Below are 21611 nucleotides of genomic sequence, written 5' to 3' on the forward strand. Positions count from 1 at the left end.
CATGCCTAACCCCAGACATGTAAGAGTGCAGAAGGCCGACATGCCACAGCTCTTCCATTCCACTCTATTAACAAACGCAAGCCTTCTTACACACACTGACTGAGGCCCAAAAGGTTTCAAGCTAAAAGTAATTGTGCCATGGCTTTTTATTTTCCTGGGCCATTCCAAATGTTAATTGTGTCACTGGGGCATATCTCTCCTCTCCGTCCTGCCAGAGAGAGAAAGAGCAACAGATGTTGAGAAGAACTGTGGCACACGGGAGCAGCCCGGGATGCAGACAGCACATCACCAATCAGAGGATGATGATGAGGAGGAGGACGAGGAGGATGTGTTTTTGGTGTACGAGAATATAAAAAAAAAAATAATAATAATAATAATGCATGTGTGGGGCTGTTAGCAGCGTGCTGGTGGTAGAAGTGTCCAGGCAGAGACCTGCAGCACGCCGCCTCACAGCCTCCTCATCACCGCGCTCACTTCGCTGTGTGCGCCGTCGCCTGCTGCATCCGGCGGACATGTAAAGTGGATTCAGTCGCTTGTGTACCGCGGTGGGATTTGAACCGCTTCTTCTTTTTTGCTTTTTGTTTTTTTGCCGGGGCTGCCTCTATATTCACCGCATCGCTTCTTCTCTCCCTGTGTCTCTGTCTGTCTGTCTGTCTGGCTGTGTGTATGTGTGTGTGTGTGTGTGTGTGTGTGTGTGTTTCTTCCGTGCAGCTCCTCTCTGCTGGGATCCTGGTCTGCCAGGGGCTGCAAAGCCGTGCTAGTCGACTCATTCAGAACCAAATGCGTGTGTGACAGACTGTCCACCTTCGCCATCTTAGCACGGCTAAACCCCGAAATGGTAAGTCCGACAAAGCTCCCTTCACTTCGTTCACGTTAAAGGTGTGTGTGTGTGTGTGTGTGTGTGGTCTTCTTTTTACGTGAATGCATCAGCTGTTTTTCTCTTCTTTTTTTTTGCAAAGGGCGTCATTGTCATTACATATCAACAGATCCTCCCTCTCTCCCACCACCACCTTCCTTCCCTCTCTCTGTGCCGACATGCCATGCAAAACGTTTTGCCAAGGTTTTTCTTAGGTTTGGGTGGAGGGGGGGGGGGGTGGATCATACATGACATGGTGACACGGCTAATGATCATACCTGCATGCCCCCACCTCCCCTCCTCCACCACCAACCAACCAAACCAACCAACCTCCACCCCTCCACCTCTTCTATTCCATGTGAACACCCAACTATTGTTATCCACATTAGCATATGTTAACGTATTACACTGTCAATGGCTGTCTCCATGGTTACCAGGCCTCATGGAGAAGAAGGTGCTGCATGGCGATCCAACAATCTGAACACGGCAAGCAGACACATTTCAATAAGACCCGGAGCTCCAGAGCACAGTTCTCTTACATTGTGCCTGCAGCTGGACACATCGAGCCAGCAGTGTGTGTGTGTGTGTGTGTGTGCGTGTGCGATAATGAAATGTCTGTTAAAATCACAGCACTATCCCGGTGACTCAAACGTGCCCCAGTTTCTTTTGGGGAAAGGGCAGTGTCTTTGTGGGGAATTTTCATTCAGTGCGATTAGTTATTATTAGACTGGAAATTGCCTCGGAAGCAGTTTGTTCACTAGTTGCCCTGGTAACAGCATGGGCACCAAAGCTTTTTTTTTTTCTTCTTCTTAAAGACATAGGAGACAGCGTGTCGCTCATCCTGCTGCCTGCACGGCCTCGAATGGAGGCTAGGCCAAGGGGAACGCGTGGATTACACGGATGAAACACCCTGGCTTTACTACCTTGAGTTCAGCATAGTCCATTCTGTTTGTTCAAGACGGAGGTTGCGGTTTTTTGATTGAAGAAGACGACGGAGAGGGAGGGATGTGAGTGAAGGTGCTGCACGCTTTGATGGTTTCAGCATTAAATATGCCAGTCTTCATGCTGACAGGCTGCAGTGTGTGTGTGTGTGTGAAATGATTAGTTCATCAGTTCATCAGTGGACTGACAGAGAGTTGGTCAAAGCTGTGGTCAGGTTAGCCTTGCATAGCGTAAAGACTGGGAGCAGGGGGAAACTGTTAGCCTGGCTCTGTCCACACTCCAATATGTCTACCAGCATCTCGTTTGCTTAATGTGAGCACAAGCAGAAATGTCAGTTTGTGGTTTTTGAGTTATGTGCTGGAACTCTTCATTCCATCCATCCATCCATCCATCCATCCATCCGTTTTCTTCCACTCAAAAGAAAAACACATATCTGCCTGGTACTTCTGTGCAGCATCTCCAGCTGTAGCTTAGGTGACCGTGGCTGCTGAGCAAACGTTTTAATGTTGGCCTCAACATCCCTGATGACACAGAGAAGCTGCACACAGTCACTGTGTCCTGCTGTAAACAACAAACAGATGACTGCAGTTAGGGTGCTGCTTCTTGCACCACTTTGAATGCTCTCATGCTAAGCTACTCTAACCACATCTTGTCTCCAGCTTGTTTCATGCACGATGCACAGACATGGAAGATCAGTGCTGCCATTTTTGCTTTTGGAAAGAAGATGCTGTGAAGGGAGTCTATTGAATATTGCTGATAATGGTCACATCTGGTTAGCTGATTCTTATAGGTGTAAATTGGGTTTTGCTGTTTTGCTGTCGGGCAGTCAAAGTCACAGTCAAAGAAAGACACTGCTGTATTCCTAATGTGTGGTGGACATTAGACATTTTGTAGGCCTAATTATCCATACATTACCTATAAGTGCTTATCCTTCAGAGAGCCGCAGGGGGCTGGAGCTGATCCCAGCTGACATTGGGTGAGAGAGGACTGACACAGTGATACAAACACCTACGAGTAATTCAGAGTCGCTAGTTAACCCGACTGCATGTGTTTGAAATGTGAAGTAAACCCTAGTAGGGGGATCATGCATACTTCTGTTTCAACCCCAAACCTCTGTGCAGTCAGGTTTTTCTCCATCCCAGAGCTGACGTTCAGTTCAGTTATGGGCAGGCCTTCAGCTGAGTGGGAAACTAATACACTGGGAAGCTTCAGCATCCCTGAAATGCTGCTAGTGTGGAGCAAAGCATGATTTGTGCCTCATGTTAAGACAATAGAACAGCAGACAGCTCATGATAATTCTCCACTGTAATGTTTCATTATAGATTTAAATTATGAAGGACATTTTTGATTCTTTGGACATTTTATACAATACCATACCAATCATGAAATATTACAAATACAAAATAATCCTTAGTAGTTAAACACAAAATCAGGAATATGCCTGATGTAAAGCATTTATGAACGGAGGAAATCTTGCAGGAGCAGCCTGAAGACTATTACTACTAGTAAGATTATTTTCATTTTGATTTTCATCTGCCAATTACTTTCTCAGTCAACCGTAGAATTATTTGGTCTTTAAAATGTCAGAAAATATGGAAGGAACACAGTGTTGGTCTGTTGGTCCGCCACTTTGGTCCAGACTGAAAAATGTTAAATACATACTGGATGGGTTGCCACATAGTTCAAATATATCATATAGCAAAAATATATCAACATGCATTAGATGGTCTGGTACAACATTTTGAATAGCCTGATGGTGACCAAAGCCTAAAGAAGTTCATCATCTGGTGACATTTCATTGGTAAAAGTTGTGTTTTTTTCAGTGTAATATCTTTTGAATGGATCGTCATGGCGTTTGGTACAGATGTCCGTGACACCTTGTGTATGAACTGTAACAGCTTTGGTGATGTCTTAACTTGTGTTCAGTATCACGGTCGCGTTGATCATCAGATCAACATTTAGATTAGATATACTTTATTCATCCCACCATGGGGAAATTCACTTGTGACAGCAGCAAGATATAGAAACAAAAGTAGAGGAGGCCAAAACAAAAAAACGAAGCACAATAAACAGACAGAAATTAAACAGACAGAAATATCTAAACTACACAATGACCACGAAAAAGTAATCAACCTTCAAAGACAGACAAAGTACTGAGGATAAGTGTGGCATGATATATAAAGAGTATTGTAGTGTAAAGTGACCATAGTGTAAGTAATCTTGCAAAGAAAGTGACCATGATATAAATAATAGTATTATTTCCAGAGTAGTGACCATAATATAAATAGCATTACAAAAATAAGTGACCACGATATCAATAAGAACTGCAGGTATAAATGAAATAAAATGGAATAAAATAGAAAACAAAAATTGCAATGAACATGAACAGGAGACGACAACAATCAGGTGGTGCAGGTGTTGTACAGTCTGACAGCAGCAGGGATGAAGGACCTGTGGAACCTCTCCTTCTTACACCGTGGGTGTATCAGTCTGCTGCTGAAGGAGCTGCTCAGAGACCCCACAGTGTCATGTAGGGGGTGAGAGGGGTTGTCCATGATGGATGTCAGCTTAGCTAACATCCTCTCACCCACCTCCTCTGTGGAGTCCAGAGGACAGTCCAGGACAGAGCTGGCTCTCCTGATCAGTCTGTTGAGCCTGCTCCTTTCAAACTGCAAAATACTTAATACTTAATTTAACAAATGGTATGCTAACATGCTAAATTAAGATGATAAAACATTATATAGGTTAAACATCAATTTGTGAGCACTAGAGTTGCATAATCTGGGAATTTTCAATGTTGGAAACTTTCGATGGGAATTAACAGGAATTTATTGGAATAAACCAGGAATGCAGCAAACTGAAGGTTGAATTTAAGATATGTAGGCCCTTAACAGGGAAATTAAATATAGTTAAGGAAAATATATTTTAGCATAATCAAGTACACCCGAGTATCTGCTATTCCTCAATCACCCCTACGTTCACTGTGCATTCCTCCATCACATGCACAGCCAGCTGATAGTTTAGATGCTAAATAAGTTATAGCTACCATCATTTCATTGACCACTTATGAGTCTAACATATATTGATGCTAATTGCTAAATTACCCCCAATTTCCAGTGAAATTCATGGGAATTTATTCCCATTAATTTCCATTAATTTCCTTAATTCCCAATAGCAAGTCTCCAAAATTCCCCATCTTAACTACCCATGGAAAGTTTCTGGAAACTGTCGACCCCTTTGCAACCCTAGTGAGCCCTGTCATTGTGAGCAAGTTGTTATGTGTTGGCTTAAAGCACTGCTGTGCCCACAGTGAGCACAGCCTCACAGAGCAGAGCTGCTAGCACGGCTGCAGACTCTTAGTCGTGTTCAGCTACAGCTAAATCTGTGAAATCTGAATATGCCGGCTAATAATCATCACTGAACCAATAATAGGTGCCTTCAGTTTGCTGTCTTCCCTGCGGCCTGCCTCCACCTGTGCAGACGACAGCCCGTTCACAGCTCCGTTGCACCCTGGAGGTTTCACGCACCCTGAGGGAAGCCACATTTTGGCGACTCTTTTTGCCAGAAATTGAGGAAAAGGCAACACGTCTCTCTTCCACATTCTGTCATCCCTTTCCCCCACATCCTATTGTTTGTGAGACAGCCATGGTTACCATGCTAATTATCCCTACTGCAACACATAGTAGCTTCTAAATGGTCCAGCCGCTCTGTCTGCAGCTAGCCTGCTACAGCCCCAGCATGATAAACACCCCAACCTCCTTTTTCCTCTCCGTCTTCCCCCCGTCACTCCTCTCGTCCTCCCATCCTTCTCTTCATTTCATCGCGCCATTTTTCATGCTCTGATGTTGCATTATATTTGAGCTCCCCCTCTCTCCCTCAGCTTACTCCATCATTTACTCTCTTGCTGCCACCTCTTGTGTCCATTTTGCTCAGTCCAACTTCGCTGCAGGCTTTTATAGAAAGAAAAAAAAAATCCACTGCAGTCAAAGGCAAAAGCCCCAAAACCTGAGCCCAGTGTACTGCCAGTGCCAGAGCAGTGTGTGTTGAGGGGGGAGAGGATAAATGAACGTGCTTGTGCTTGTATCTTTTTGGATGTTGTAAGCCTGCGTAAGCCACTTTGAATGTGCTGCTGCAATTAGCCCACAATCTATGAGTAACAAATAAGAACACAGATCTGAGGTCTGACCCAGGTCTGCAGGGCTTCACAATTATTGTGTTTCAACAGGCGGCAAATGAAAGCTATACAACTGAAGCTGTATGTGTGGCCTGAGTTGTATTGTTGTATTGAGAATCTGTTCAACAGTATAATTGAACACATTTTGAGCTGCACTTATTTTATATTTTTGCTGAGAGTTAGGAGAGATGACTTACACCACTTTGATGCCTGTACAATGAATACGTACGTTTAAGACTAGAAACAAGCAAGCAAATCTAAAACCCTCCAATGAACACATTATGTTTGCTTTGTTTAGTCCATATTAAAACTACATGTTAGTTTGGGGATTATGTGTAGGACTGTTGGAGTCTCCACATGATGACAACAAGACTCCAGGAAGCTTCAGACAGTCACTGCGCCCAGCTGCTGTCTATTAATAAAATAGTTCCATCGTGCCTAAAACTACTGATGAAACAAAGTAAGGTCGTCTAAAATATCAGTACTTCAATACTGTTTTGATGCCACGTTTAGAATGATATGATGCTATCATTTGATAGTAAGGAAGTAATGACAGGCCCTCGTTTATCTGATTGGACTGAATGGATGTATCCGACTGGGCGTGGTAAATCTGTGGCTGTGGCTGTGGCTGTACAACCAGATCTACACAGATGAAATAGCAGGGAAAAAATGATTATAATAATAATTATTATTAACATTATTAGAAATATGTTGGTATGTGTTCAGTTACTTTTTCTGTGGCAACATAATGTGTAGCCTGTTTATTTAACATAAATGTTAAAAACAAAGTAACCAAAAGGCAGCTGGAGACAAAACACAAAGCAAAAAAGTCAACAACCAAAATCCAGAACGAAGAACCAAAACCAAGAAGACAGGCAAACCCAAGAAAACCAAGGACACAGCACAGACACAGCAGAGACAAGCAGACAAGATTTTGTGGCCTTTATTTTCAGAATAAAGCAACATAACATATTCATTACTATATTTTCATGCATGTATAATCACATAAAAATAAGAGTCCTTTTATTTTTGTTACTTTAAAATCGTCCTTTTATATCTACAGTAAGAGCGGGTCCTCTTTCATGGAGGTCACCATGTTGAAACACTGTGTTTCTACAGTAGCCCAGAACAGACAAACTAAACACTGGCTCCAGACAGAGCCCTTAAAGTGTTGTTTACACTAGGTAGGCGAGAACAAGATACACGTTTGTTTCCTCCTGCTGTTGGTCTGTATGCTAAGCTACGCTAACAATGTCCTGATTCCAGCTGCATACCTAATGTGCGATCATGTGCTGCTAATGCTATGCACTTGCAAAAAAACAACACGTTGCCCTTTAGTCCTCAGATAAGTTGACCATGAAAACATATTTTTGAGTTTATCTCAGCTCTGGATATGACTCATTCTAGAGTAGCCCTGATTCATTCGTTAGCTTACAAAGTAAATAATGGATTTTTTTTCATTATTGATTCATTTGCTTAACTTCTCTGCTAAGTCCACAAACTAAGGTAGTGAAAAAAAGACGTGCAACTTGCCTGCTTTGTTTCCTCCAAAGGTTTACATTGATATTAAACAGTAAAAAAAAATGTATAAAAAAGTTTTCAATTGACTAATCAATTCGTTGGCTAATGATTTCAGCTCTAATGTCAGATGAGTGACTAAGTCAGAGATTTGTGTGCTTTCTAACTTTATTTACCATGAGCCACACTTACTAGGAAGTATAACTTCGCTTTGATAGTTTTTGGATCAGTAGTTTTATCATATCCATTCTGTGTAATTGATACCAGTGAACTTGTTTAAGTAATCATATTTGTTTACTGTTAATATTGGCAGCAGCCTCGTCTGATTCAGTCTGACTTCTGGAGGAATTGACATCCCGTGGCTCTCCTCAGTGGTGGTAGCTGGAGCGTCTCCGTCTCTGCTCATGTGGAATAATGCAGTCTGGTCACTTTATTTTGGATGGTAGCGCTCTTGTTTGGACGCTGCGTGAGACATCCAGCTGAGCTCCGTCATTGGCCGAGGAGGAAGTAAAAAGTTTGTCTGTCTCAGCAGACGCCTTTCCATTCCACTGCACTCGTAATCTTTTTCTCCCCCCTTTGCTTTTAGAGAAGGAACTGACTGCAGTGCAGATTAATCAGAGGGATTTAATTAACTTGGCCCCGGCACACACATCAAACCTGGAGACAAGACAAGCTATAAACTCAGCCAATTATCTCCTGCTAGAAGTGGGATGTGTTTGGGGTGGGGGGGGAGTCCCTTATGTCCACCCATCCTCCACCCGCATCCCCACCAATAGCAAAGCTTATTTCATTAAACTATCCCCCTCGCTTCACCTGAACGTTCTTCACTCGCTCACAGCGCTTTAGGATGGATCCTCTGGTGACATCGTCAGGTTAAGAATTGTCCAATACTTTGACCAAATACATGCAAAACTAATAACGTTCCATCAGCAAAATGAAGCCAACAAGGAAGTGCCAAAAACTGCAGTTCCTTGAACGACCACTTGAGGTTGGCTCCAGAAGTCAGTCTTTCTCCATAAGCCCCCATAATAAAGTGACTTCACAGCACAAATGAACATGTTACAACAATGACTTTGTCATGCCTCTGTAGCTAACTTCTTCATTCAACTGTAGGGAGTTAAATTTTTATAGAACTCTGCTGTCCATTTTGGAGCAGGAAGGGCCTGGCATTGCTTTGCAGTTTGACACAAGAGGAAATGCAGGCTGTACCATACCATAAACCAGCGAATATCTGGAAACCGGAAAACACATATCCGGGCCAAGACTTTTACTGCAGTCCAATTAGTAAGTTGATACATGAGAATGAGAGAGACACATTTCTACTAATCTCTATGAGCAGATACCTGCGTATGAATGCAGATAACTTTAAAAAGCTAATTAAAAAGCTAAATTGTCGATAGCCGATGGGCTCAGACATTTCAGCCAGTGCCTTTTACCTCTTATTGCCTTATTATTACTATGAATATATCTGTATGATTATATGTGGCAAATGGATTGTAACCACGCAGAGCGAGGGCAGAACTTATAATTTACTGAAACATTTGGTTTATTTACTGTTGCCGGGGCAGACAGTGCTTTGCTGATGGAAGAGACTAATGACAGAGCTGGAGGAAGAGTGTCTGATGTTTAAGTATTGTGCGGTTGTGTTGATGTCTTTCTGTATGTGGAGTAGACAGGAGTGATTTCGTGCATTCACCAGATGAAAATGTCTCTGGCATTATGTGGCTGATTACAAGAAATCGAAGGTGTTTTGTTGAAGTAGTTATTAATATTGTGGAGTATGATTACAGTCATGATTGAGTTGGTGTTGAACAAACGTCATGTTGTTGCGTCATGCTTGTTTACTGTTGATAGCGCACATTACATCCTGTTCTTGAACAACACAGTCTGTTCTGTGTCTCTTTCTCTCTCTCTCTCTCTCTCTCTCTCTCTCTCTCTCTCTCACTGAGACGTTTCTTTTAGATTCTGGTCAACTAAGTTACACTGAGTTAAACTGGCTAACTAGTCAGCAGTTAATGTTGACACGAGCTCATCATGGAACGTGTGCTTTGCCTCCTCATGACACTGATTTGTTTTTGCACCAGGCTAAAGAAGAGTAATCTGAGCAAGCAATCACTCGAGTACTTTTTGGTCAGTGCCTAATGTATGCGCGGTTGAAAGCATTTGATTGGCTGCTGATTTGTCAGATCCTGGACCAAGTTATTTGAAACATTGCCCTGCATGTTGATTTTTTGTTGAAGGCCCTGCTGTGCTAATTCAAAATGAGGAGCCTGTTTGTTGCTGTTGTTGGCATCCAAGGTTTCTGAGGTCAGTGAGGCCAGAGTGTCTCGGCGAGGTCAGGTTTTCTGACTGAATTTATGCAGATTATTTTACTACATACTTTCCACACAGGAATGTATTTTTTATCAGTGGATGCTGCCCTGGATATGGCTGTGTGCTCTACAGCTTACACACACACACACACACACACACACACACACACACACACACACATATTAGAAACAATTGACAGATGTTATGTAGTAAACAAAAAAAAAGGAGTGGAAATAACAACACAGCACTAGTGGAGAAAATGTCAATCTGCATATTTGTAACAGTTGACTACACAGCTGGCCGTGATAATCCACACTAAGCATGCTTTGGCAGTGTTCTTGGTGTTGAAGACGTCCCTGCAGTCATTTTATCATAAGTCCAGACAAAAAATGATTTTTTGAGCTTGCTGTCTCTCAAAGATCGTCTCTGCTTCAGAACTCTGAGGTCAGCATTATTCTTTAAATCCATCCAGAGAGAGATCACCATGGGTGAATCATTTCATTTCATATATCTTGGGATTAATGCTACTACTGCTGATCTTAATGAACCCACTCATAATATTCACATAATGTTATTAGGAAGCACAGCTACTGTTCATTAGTTCTGAGAAATGTATATATATATGTATATATATATATATATATATATATATAATTACAGTTGTCCCTCGCTATAACGTGGTTCACTTTTCGCAGACTCGCTGTTTCGCGGATTTTTTTAGTGTAATTTTGCATGCTTTTTTACAGCGTACTGTACAGTATAAACGTGCATTGTGTTCTGCGTCCTAAATTGGCTAAGGGAGAACCGCACATGTGTTCTGTGTCCTGATTAACTAAGGGAGTACTGTACAAAATGCGTGTAAAAAGGTGTATAAAAGTGTGTGGTTAGGGTTTTTACGGCCTTAAAACATGTATAATAATTGTAAAACTTACTTTGCGTTTTTTGTTTATTGCGGGCTATTTTTAGAACGTATCCCCCGCGATAAACGAGGGACCACTGTATATTGTATATTCAAATATATATACATACATTAAATAAGTTGTTTTGTAAAAACAGAAAATTAGTTGAAGAGTAGAGACGAACAAATCTTGAATTATATATTGAAGGTCAGTATTGACAAACTGGAATACCACAGGCAGCACAGGCAGAAACACACAGCCTTACACAACACACACCATGCACCCTGCTGCAGCTGCTGCTGCCATGTTACAGCGTAGCCATGGCAACCGAGACAATGTCTGCTGTATCCTGGGGATGGTGTTTAGCTGTCAGTTTTTAAGATAGAACCAGATGTCAGTCCTATAACATGTGCATGTTTTTTTTATTTTATTTTATGTGAAAGCATGCATCACTAGGTGTGTGTGCGTGTGTGTGTGTGTGCGTGTGTGTTTCTGCTGATTTGCAGTATTGTGGTTTATTTATGAATCACCTTGAAGTCACCTTGCTTTGCAACAGAGGCCCAACAAGCAGCCAGCCTGCTGACTTCTCCCCAGCTGTAGAGACCAGATACCTGCATGTACAGTACATAGCGTGTGTGCGTGTGTGTGTACAGACAGTATTCCCACATAATTTAATTCCTGTCAGGGTAGAAAAGCCTCTGACTGAAAGCTCCACCAGTGAAATTCTTTTAGTTGAGTTCATCGCGGTTCCCTAAGGCAGTGCTGGGCTTCCTCAGTGTGTCAGCGTGTCTCAAGTCATCCCGTAAACCTTTACACCTCCACACACCACCAGAAACACTCTTCTGTACAGCCGGCCAACTGTGGCTACCGACTGGAACTCACTGACTCTTATCATCCACCAGTGAGTCAAATCATCACCATCGTCTGTCAGGCTGAAGTGTCATCTTATTGTCCATGTGGTGAATGTCTAAGCTGACAACACATACTGAGCAACAAGTCATTATGCTAGTGGATCAGTACACTGTGATATCACAGTGGGGCGTGGCTAACTATGCAATAAACCTCTGAGTAATGCTGACGGTGCTTTTGACAGGGGCAGCCGATGGATGTGTTCACTGCATTTGACATCACTGGGAGGTGAAGCTTGAGGTGCCGTTTAGTCTCAATGTAGACTTTACACACACATGTCATTTATTTCTGGCTGTGATCTGATCACAATGCAGCCCAGACCACCTCCACATATGATCCAGCTGATCTGACTGAAATGTGTTTTACACCTGAAGGTTACCCCCAGGAAAAGTGGAGGAACTGTCTGTCTGACGTAGCTCACTGCTCGCTTAATAAGCCAAATATTGTATCTCCTAAAGTATGTCACTTTGTTATTTTTATAAGTCAATTATTATTTCTTCTTACGTTATTGTAGCTGACGTGAGGTGTCAGTCCTGACATCATGTCTCTGTTCCGACTTTTGTAACTTAGTGCAAGCTCTCATTCAGTACTGGTCCTGAGAAAATGAAGTGTGTTCCTCAGATTTCCATATAAACCTGGAGGGTCCCATTTGACTTCAGCTCTCTGTAAAGGAACTGTGCCCCTGCATTAATCTGTTTCTCCTGATCCAGTTAAGATATGTAGAAGATAAAACTTCAGTATAAGCAGTGGTAACTGTATGAGCACAGAATAAAACTGCAGCTGCTATGAACATGTAGGCTGTGGTAGCAGAGGTACTTCCATCATTGTAACTTGGTTTTGTCCATATTCATAAAACTCTCCTAAAGTCCTTTTTCCCATGTTGCATCTGTTCTAATGTTTATGCAGCATGCAGCAATTATGTTACATCTTATGGTACAGAATGTTTTATTCTTGATCCAATTAAGATATTTAGACACAGATTTTATGTTAATATGGACTGAAATGGGAATTTGTGATGTTTTCTTGAATCAGTACTTTTTTTTGTTAGATTGACCCACGTCGGTGCAAGGATGTCAGCAGCAGTTTAGATTCACTGAAACATGTGAACCAGTGTTTTTCCTTGTTTGAAGCACGAGCATGACTGACAACGTTTGCGGACTGAAAAGGTTCAGAGTGACTAAAGAGGCCGCACTGCATCTGAACCATAAATGACACAGTTAGGTGGTGAGCTCTCCGCAAATGGAGCCAACAGGCGATTTCTGGGGTTTTGTATTCATCTTGCTGACAGCTCCTGTCAAAGTCTGCACCACAGATCTGCAAGACTCCGTCAAAGTCTCTCCCCGACTTTGTTTGCAGTGATGCTTTTCCACAAGTGTTTCTATTCATACTACAGCTGATATGGACTGTGTGACCAATGTACCAATTTAGTTGACATCTCGACTGTGTCATAAAAAAGGTTTGGAGAATGACCACAACCTCTGTATTCTTTTCTTCTGTCTTTTTCAGAACATGGACAAGTCACACCTCCCATCTGTGACGCTGATTGTGGGCTGTGGAGTGTCTTCACTGACGTTGTTGCTGCTCATCATCATCTATGTGTCTGTCTGGAGGTGAGATAAAGCATCTTGGAAACATTTAAATCAGACCAAGCGCAAGGAAATATACTGTAGGTACAGTGTGAACTGAAAAGAGACGAGAGGTTCTAAGAAAAGGTTTAGAGATTGCTCTTCCAGCATGTGCTTGAAAAGTATAAAATATATAGATCATGTCACCATCCTTCCATGTGGAACTTTTTTTTTGCTCTGTGTGACTCGTCTTCCAATGGAACTTGGCCATACAAAGTGGGAAATGGGAAGTCAAGTACACAGTGTGTTGCTGTCTGAATTGTTAACCTTCTGAGAACACTCTTAAGTTGGTAGACTCCTCCTCCATCACTTGTCTGCAGTTCAATGCCATGCTGCACAAGAAAGGTTAAAACGGTTCATGGAAGATGGGAATGCTACAACAGCAGGTCACCACTCCATTCGAAGGTACCTCTTTATGAAGAGAGACATAATAGCTGAACAGCATCACGCCCTTGGGTCCAGTTGGACTCCCAAGACCAAGAGCTGCCGTATAATACAAGTCAACATGTGGTGCAGAAAAACCCCTAAATCAGCGGTACTCATCCACAGATAAAGGACTGTGATCCAAGCTGTCTTCATTTTAAACTTGCCTTTGTAGAAAGAATGCAGTTCTCGGCATGCTGAGATAAGTCCAGTTCATGAAGACTGGCAGCCTCGTCTCAGACCTCGAATTCATTCACATCTCTGATTTATCCACAAATTCAAATCAGTCTGACGCTGCGCTCATTGACACTAGCGAAATATAATGCGGCCTCTTTGTTGACTACATCTTGACGCTTGTCATTGGGGGTTAATAGATGTATCCTTGCAACAAATGTCTCAAGTGCTACTTCTGGTTGTATGACATGTTCAGCATGTTCTAGTTTGTGTAGAATCGGCTGACACAAAATGAATGCAGCCTTTAAAGATGGGGACAGCATGTTCCAACATAAGCTTTAAGCTGACTTGCAGAATCAATGGTTAAAGGTTAGGGTGACCAGAAATTCTATGTGAACAAATCAGCTAGAGGTGAAATAAAAACCCAAGTCACACACTGCAGTTGAGTGATTGCAACTCTCTCGTCTCACCCTCTCTTTCGTAGCATGAAGGAGAACATGCAGTGGGCACAAAACGCCCAAAAAACACAGAAGGCCCTATGGTGCCAGTTACAGTGGCTTCATGAACACATCAGGTGACCCATTCAAAAAAAAACCTCTTGTTTACACTCCAGAACAACTGCACTAGGTAGTGCTAGCATACCCTCAGTGGAAAGACCGGTGATCCCTGCAGAACTGAGAAGAAGCAGACGAGGATGCAGAGCTGGATCTAAGCACGAGGAGAAGATATAGTGGTACAGACCATCCGTACAGCCTGTTATCTTGGGGAATGTAAGATCTCTCCCCAATAAGATGGAGGAGCTAACGGCTATCAGTGCTAACCAGGCTACAGAGGGAGTATGGAGAGCATCATGGCTGAATGAACTCTGTGGATTCGCTTTGGACGGCTTTAAACTTGAGAGCAAAGGCTGATGTGTCGGTGCCTGTGAGCATGGAGGAAGTGGGAGAGAGGAAGATGCTGGCAGGGCTGGTGTCCATCATGAACAACTCCTCTCACCTCCTGCATGAGACTGTGGCAGGTGGTCTATCTTGGCTTATCTTATCTTACGTAGAGCATGTGTCCAGTTTGTCCATTCTGGGCTACTGTAGAAACATGACAGTTCAACACGATGGAAATCTGTAGATATTAAAGGCTCGTCCTAAGGTAACAAAAAGACAGAATTCTTAAAAAAAGCCCAATCAAAGTTTGTCTTAACCTCTTCTCTCCTCTGTCATTTCCCTGCAGGTACATTCGGTCTGAGCGCTCAGTCATCCTCATTAACTTCTGCCTCTCCATCATCTCCTCCAACGCTCTCATTCTCATCGGACAGACACAGACACGGAATAAAGTAAGGATTAATCCTGACACCAGTGTATCACTTCATCTTTATTACGAACACGCGACGACAGTGATTCTATATGACTCATCCTGCTAACTTCTCTCCTCTCTCTCTTCAGGTCTTGTGCACCCTGATCGCTGCGTTCCTTCATTTCTTCTTCCTGTCCTCGTTCTGCTGGGTTCTGACCGAGGCGTGGCAGTCATACATGGCGGTGACGGGCCGCCTCCGGAATCGCATCATACGCAAGCGTTTCCTGTGTCTCGGCTGGGGTGGGCCTTCAGTCTGCTGTCCGTCATGTTGTCTGTCTGGTCTCTCTCATCTGTCCTGTGCTGATCTCCTTATTTTTTATTTCCCTCCAGGTCTCCCTGCACTGGTAGTGGCGATCTCAGTGGGATTCACCAAGGCAAAGGGATATGGAACACCAAGCTAGTAAGCATGCTTTCCTATAGATCCACTACTGTGTATACCATTGCCTCTTTAAGTATTCATGCAGGGATATTACACATGGTTTATGGGGGTTTACGTCTGCGGCATAATTAACCTCTCCCTTTCTCTGTCTCATCCATCTTTTACTATCTCCATCCTCGCCATGGACACGCTCCTCTACCTTTCACCTCATTCTGTCGATCCTTTTCGCAACCCTTCATGTTTCCTCCCTCCTCCCTGCCTCGCTCCTCCATCACATCTGTTTCTTCCAATCATGTCTTTTCTACATCTACTTTATTTCCCCGCTCTTCTCTCTCTCTCGTAGCTGCTGGCTGTCTCTGGAAGGAGGTCTTCTCTATGCATTTGTTGGACCTGCTGCAGCTGTTGTCTTGGTATTTCCTCTTTCCTCTCCGCCTGTCTGTTAGTGTGGCCTTTAGAAGCTCTGCACTGATTTAAACCAATAGTAATAGCTCCTTTCATGTAACAAAGAACAAAGAAAAAACATTTAAAAATAGTAAAATATATATCATAATACAAACATAAGATTAGATAAAATCCAATCTTAAAACGGGAAAAGTAAACAGAAACAAGATCTGCCCTGGACACATACAGTTACAACATGTAACATATAACATATAGCTATCATTCTTACATAAAATAGCATTACGTGTTGTTATGTAATTATATAATGAACTGTTTCTAAAAATAGTAGATCACACCAGTGTTAATAGCCCACCTCTCCTCGTCCTCCCTGTGTATATTCCTTTCCTTTACTTGTTTATTTCCTCCTTGGCATCCCTGGCTCTTCCTTGTCCTGTTAACTTCCTCGTTTATTTTCCTTGGTCCTCCTTCCTATCCCTTTCCTCGTTTCCTCTCTGCCTCTTTCTTTATTTGCATACTTCAACCTTTTCCTGCCTTCCTCCTCCTCTCCTTATTTACTTCCTCCCTGAATCTTCCTTTTCTTTATTTAGCTCTAATTTTCCTTCCTTCCCTCTTTTTTTCCCCTGCATCCACCGTGCTTGCTTCCTCCTACCTGCTTTTTACCTTTTCCCTTACCTCTCCTTTCTTCCCTGTCTTCTGTCCTTAGTTATTAACTCATTTTTTCCCCTGCTTGTTATTTTCCCTGATTTGCTTCCTCTTTTCAGCCCCTTTTGCAGCACTTAGTCACAATTTATGTGCTTAATTATCATATTATGTATTTTTTACTTAGTAATTATTATAAAGGCTGCTAAGTTTAAATCATGATCAAAAGCTTGAGTGTCCAGTAAGTCCAGCCAACCACTCTTCAATCAAACACCATTGTACTATAATACAGCATAGCCATTAAAGATACTAGGGTCTACTTTAATGATTAAAATCATATATTAGGACACATGGGACATAATTAGTCCATTTGATGCCTGTTATAAATCACCATTTCAGCTATAAACCCCAGATACCTAAACTATAGCATAATATTGCTGCTTTAGGTACCTTTGGTAAGCTCCCAAGTTGTAGCAGTATAGAAGATAATGGAGTCTGCAGCAGTTCCATTCAGGTTACACAGCAGATGTCCTTATTAGAATGAATATAGCATCATTAGTGTTCCACTTTTCTTCTTCTTCTTTTTTTTTTTTACAGCTGCTGTTTAAATTAGAACAAGGACAGTCTTGCATTAAGCATAAAAATCATATGCAGACACTTTCATATATAACTGGCCACCTCGGTGAGATGTTCATCTACATCTAAGGCTGCCTAAATCACAGACAAACTGGCAGTAAACTTGCTGCATTGACGCAATGTCCTTGTTTCACTAATCAAATCCATTAGCTCCGGTTTCAGTGATTCACTTCCCAGTGCTTCCTTTCCTACCTTCCCACTTACAAGTGAACAGCTTGTTTTGGATGTCCTTTTTACACAAGCTGCCTCGCTAATAAAGAGCTATTGCTCTAGTTGGCACCCGTACTGTAGGCCTGGCCCACTCTGAGCAGCATCACGGTGGCTTGCTCAAGAGATTTTTATAGACTGTGGATCCTCAAAGCAGTAAAATTATAGGAATTACTACAGGCAAGGATACCCCCTCCCCCGACCTCTGATTTCACACAGCTAGGATTTTCTTCAGCACACTGTCTATATTCAAAAACATCTTTACACATATTTATTGTATATTAGCAATCCATCCTGTCATGCTTCATTGGGTGCCTGATCGCTTTTGTCACTAACGTTTAATATGGTGCAGACTAGTATTCACAGTGCAGAGCTTACAGTAAGTACATCGAGTGTGTATGTGTGTGTGTGATGACATTTATGAGCATGTTCATGTGATGAACATTGTCATCATTGCCAGCCATCATGGTCAGAGTAGAGGTGCATGTTCTGAAGTAACGACACTGTCTTTGCTCTGCTTTAATCCTGTGCCTCTTCTCTTTGGCAGGTTAACATGGTTATTGGGATTCTCGTTTTTAACAAACTGGTGTCCAAAGACGGCATTACTGATATGAAACTAAAGGAGAGGGCGGGGTATGCCTTATACCACACATCCATTTTACACAGTGACCTATAACCAGCCTGTTGGCTCAGCCAGGGGGAGAGACTAGCACACTATTGGCTTTTTGTCTGAAAATTATCCCAGGCAATCATATCAGACGGGCAAATTGGTTGAAGATTAAATAGTTATCTTTTCTAGAGATGAATAAGAAAAAGAAGAAAAGATACGAAATTAAACAAAAATTAGATAACAGTATTTTCTCGAAAAGCTGAGACTGTGATCAACGCTTCTGACATACAGCTAAATGGAGGACAGAAGAATGGTAGAAGTAAAGAGGAAGATGTGGGGAAGGCTGTCTGGTTATTGGTCCTGCACAGACTGAGCAAGATGATGACTCATCTCATTGCTTTCTTTTAAGTTTCAAATGTGTCGCATTTTCCTCCAGCTGCTCTTTGTTTGCAGGTGTTGCTATTGATGTAAATTTCTGTAAATCCATCCGTGTCTTTTTTTCTCCTGTTTGGTTGTTTCTTGTAAAGGGAAGCAGGGCTTTTTTAAACAACAAGACCCCACTACAAACATACATTCAGTATTTTTGTAGCTCTGTCCGTCAGGTCTGTTGGTAACATTGTGCTCAATGTAACTGCTGAGATTGCAGAGTATGATGACAATGCTAAAAAATCCAATGTTATCATCAACAATAGAACCGACTGCCAGAGCTACACAAAAAAGATGCAGTTTTCTTTTAAAATAACATTTATTGTTACTAAGCTGCTGCTTGTAAGTCAGTGTCATTAATGAGTTAAGTGGTACGATTAGCCTGACAAACCAGTTTGCTGCTTTAAGGCATGGGGATGTTGTTAGAATTTTATATAAGGAACACTCCAACATTTTTGAAGAAACACCATACTGCTTAGAGTCTTCCCGAGAAGATCAATTAGAGTCCAGTACACAACACATTTGAACATGGGGACTTACGGAGACTGACTCATTCTGTAGACGGCCTAAAGTGGCTGTTTGAGGAACTGCAGTTTTGGGTGCTTTACTGTTGGCTTCACTTCACAGCCAAAGAGGTTGCACCTGCAACCATCTATGAAAGCCCACACACCTGCAGTGACGTGATGTGCATTATAGATTTTTAGCATTTTTGCACATGATATACTGCATACTCATACATACAATATCTCCGGTGTTGATGTGCGTCACTCTTGTGTATTTCACTTTAGGCTGATTCATTGTCAGTAAGGCAACAGGACATGAAGATGAATGAATGGCCAGTGTATAGAGTGTGTTAAACGTTAAAAACCCAGACCATTACAAACTGAATAATAAACGTACAAGACATTGTGGTTTTGCAGCAGTTGGCATTGGAATTATTTCTTGACAGCCCACAGCATCTTAAAAGTTCTGACCTGCTTATGGGATTTGAGAACTGCCCTGTCTCCAACATGAGAGAAAACCAGGCAACTCTTTGATGCTTATAACTAGCCTGCTTGCTAGCACAGTATTCAGTGTTCGAGTGACAGCTTTGGGTGTTATGGAATTTTCTATCCTGAGGTTACACAAGGTCACGTGTGGGCCTTGAGGTCTTAGACTAGGTGCCACCATATCTCAACACTGTTGTGGCCAGGGTCGAAGAGACCTATTGCTGCCTTCCTAGACATAATAGGTAGCTTGTTGTTGATGTTCCAATCTGTGTAAACAGACATCTGTGTCTCCAGACTAGAATATGCTGACAATAACACCTCCATGGGTAAAGACATTCTCTTTGACTAATTCTGGGCATATAGTATTATTGGGGGTGTAATCTTTGGGTTTAAAGTAGATCTACCAGCATTTCAGCAGAATGTGAGACCGACTCAGGCACTTCTGATGAACTTTGAGAGTGTCTCTAGTTCTCCTTGGCCAAGCGTCAATAAATAATACAGCATTAGACATCAGAGGCTCCTGAACACTTTCTTCCCTCCTGACCTCACCATTGACCTTTGACTTATTGACTGTTGAATTATTGACTGAGGCTTGTTTCCTGCTGTATGATATTACTCTAAACTGTTCCCAGAAGCTGTGTCAGTCGCCTCATCTGGCTCAGAGGTTTTGCAGCAAACAGACGTATTTTCCAAAATGTCGGTGTGTTCCTTCAAATGCTAAACGATGTCTTTTGCAAATATGAATAGGTAAAGAACACATGAAATGTTTGGCACAGTGTCGCCACCGGTGAATTGAGTCTAAATATGTCATTTGACTTTTGGTATCAGCTTTCAAAAAGCCATTAGTCAAAGTACAGTGCACACATGCGCCCTGCTCCCCTTTACCCCGCAGGCTGTTCTGTCTCCATTGGCATTGTTGGTGCACTCAAATGTTATTTTCTTTCTCTCTGAAATGTTTGCTTTCTTTCAATGATCTCTCTGTTCTACTGTACTTGTTTTTTGCTGTCTGAAATGTCATGTTTGCGTTTGCACAGAATCCCCTCTCTCTCACTCAGGGCTCTCCAATCAGGAACACATCAGTCTCTGAAGCCCCCTTCCATGTCATCAGTGATTGGGTAAAAAAATACCTGCCCATCCCACCCCCTCTTCTTAATGTATGGCTACCAGCCCTGCCCATCACCAAACCTGCTGAGTCCTCTAGCAAGCACCTCTGATTGGCTTACTATTACTTCCTGCCTACTATCCTCACTATTCCACTATTGACCTTGCAATTGATGCTACCTCCTATTAGCTGATAGAACGTAACACATTACTGCCTCAGGTTCTGACTATCTCTCGAGCGCTTTTAGACACTTGTTTGTGACTTCTTTGTGACTATTTCTACAATAACACAATACTAGCTTCAGTGCGGTGATATTAATACTTTCTATTCATGTGAATGGTGTGGGTATGTGTGTGTGCAAGGTCAGTGTGGTCTTTGTAAGGCTTGCATCAATACAGTGTGTATACTACCTCTGATTGAGTAACTTGTAGAGACGTAGACTGTCTAACATTAAGGACAGGTCAGACTGCTGATTGAATTTTATTAGCTTTCACCTCAGGCTGCATTCCCCTTGTTTAGTCATTTGTCACGACCCAAGCTCAAACAGCATTGTTCCCAACCGTTATAGGAGTGGCGGAACTTGAATTACTGAAGTGATTGAATTGCTAAAAAAAAGGAGCCAATAAAAGTATAATTGAACTGATAATGTTGCAATAAACTTTAGAAAGACTCGATAACTCTTGACATTAGGATCAGTATGTTTGAGACAATATTTTTCAACTCAAGGTCCACATACACACAGCCCATGGTAATCATGAGCTGAGCAGTCATGTTCACAAACAGCTGACGTTGTCCATTTCTGCTGTTTGTTGAGTCTCCAGCTGTAGATACTGTTCTGTACAGCTGTCACATGTGATGTCATGCTGATGCACCGCTTGTATAGATATACCGCTCATATGTGACAGGGTATCCTGTCTTTAGGGTGTGCTGGCTTAAGGTGATCAGTTGTTTGTATTCAATGCTGAATCCTTGTTACCTAAAGAATCCTAAAGAAGTAACACTCAAGTAACTTAGTCTGGACAGATCAGCCACATGAGGAAG

The 21611-nt window shown here is 42.2% G+C and overlaps 1 protein-coding gene across 8 annotated transcripts in view; it reads left to right on the forward strand.

Moving 5' to 3' along the window:
- Nucleotides 1-21611, forward strand: part of adgrb1a (adhesion G protein-coupled receptor B1a) — a 153189-nt gene that overhangs the window by 115901 nt on the left and 15677 nt on the right. For 6 of the 8 annotated variants that reach the window (XM_027277185.1, XM_027277177.1, XM_027277181.1 and 3 more), the window contains 7 exons: nucleotides 712-838; nucleotides 13118-13221; nucleotides 15058-15160; nucleotides 15270-15420; nucleotides 15511-15580; nucleotides 15903-15969; nucleotides 17991-18076. In XM_027277185.1, coding sequence (XP_027132986.1) covers nucleotides 712-838; nucleotides 13118-13221; nucleotides 15058-15160; nucleotides 15270-15420; nucleotides 15511-15580; nucleotides 15903-15969; nucleotides 17991-18076 — 708 coding nt within the window. Of the gene's footprint in view, nucleotides 1-711; nucleotides 839-13117; nucleotides 13222-15057; nucleotides 15161-15269; nucleotides 15421-15510; nucleotides 15581-15902; nucleotides 15970-17990; nucleotides 18077-20502; nucleotides 20584-21611 lie in introns of all 8 variants that reach the window. The other 2 variants (XM_027277179.1, XM_027277180.1) reach the window with 2 other exon arrangements.

Source organism: Larimichthys crocea, unplaced genomic scaffold (assembly GCF_000972845.2).
Source record: "Larimichthys crocea isolate SSNF unplaced genomic scaffold, L_crocea_2.0 scaffold88, whole genome shotgun sequence".
Taxonomy (NCBI): domain Eukaryota; kingdom Metazoa; phylum Chordata; class Actinopteri; family Sciaenidae; genus Larimichthys; species Larimichthys crocea.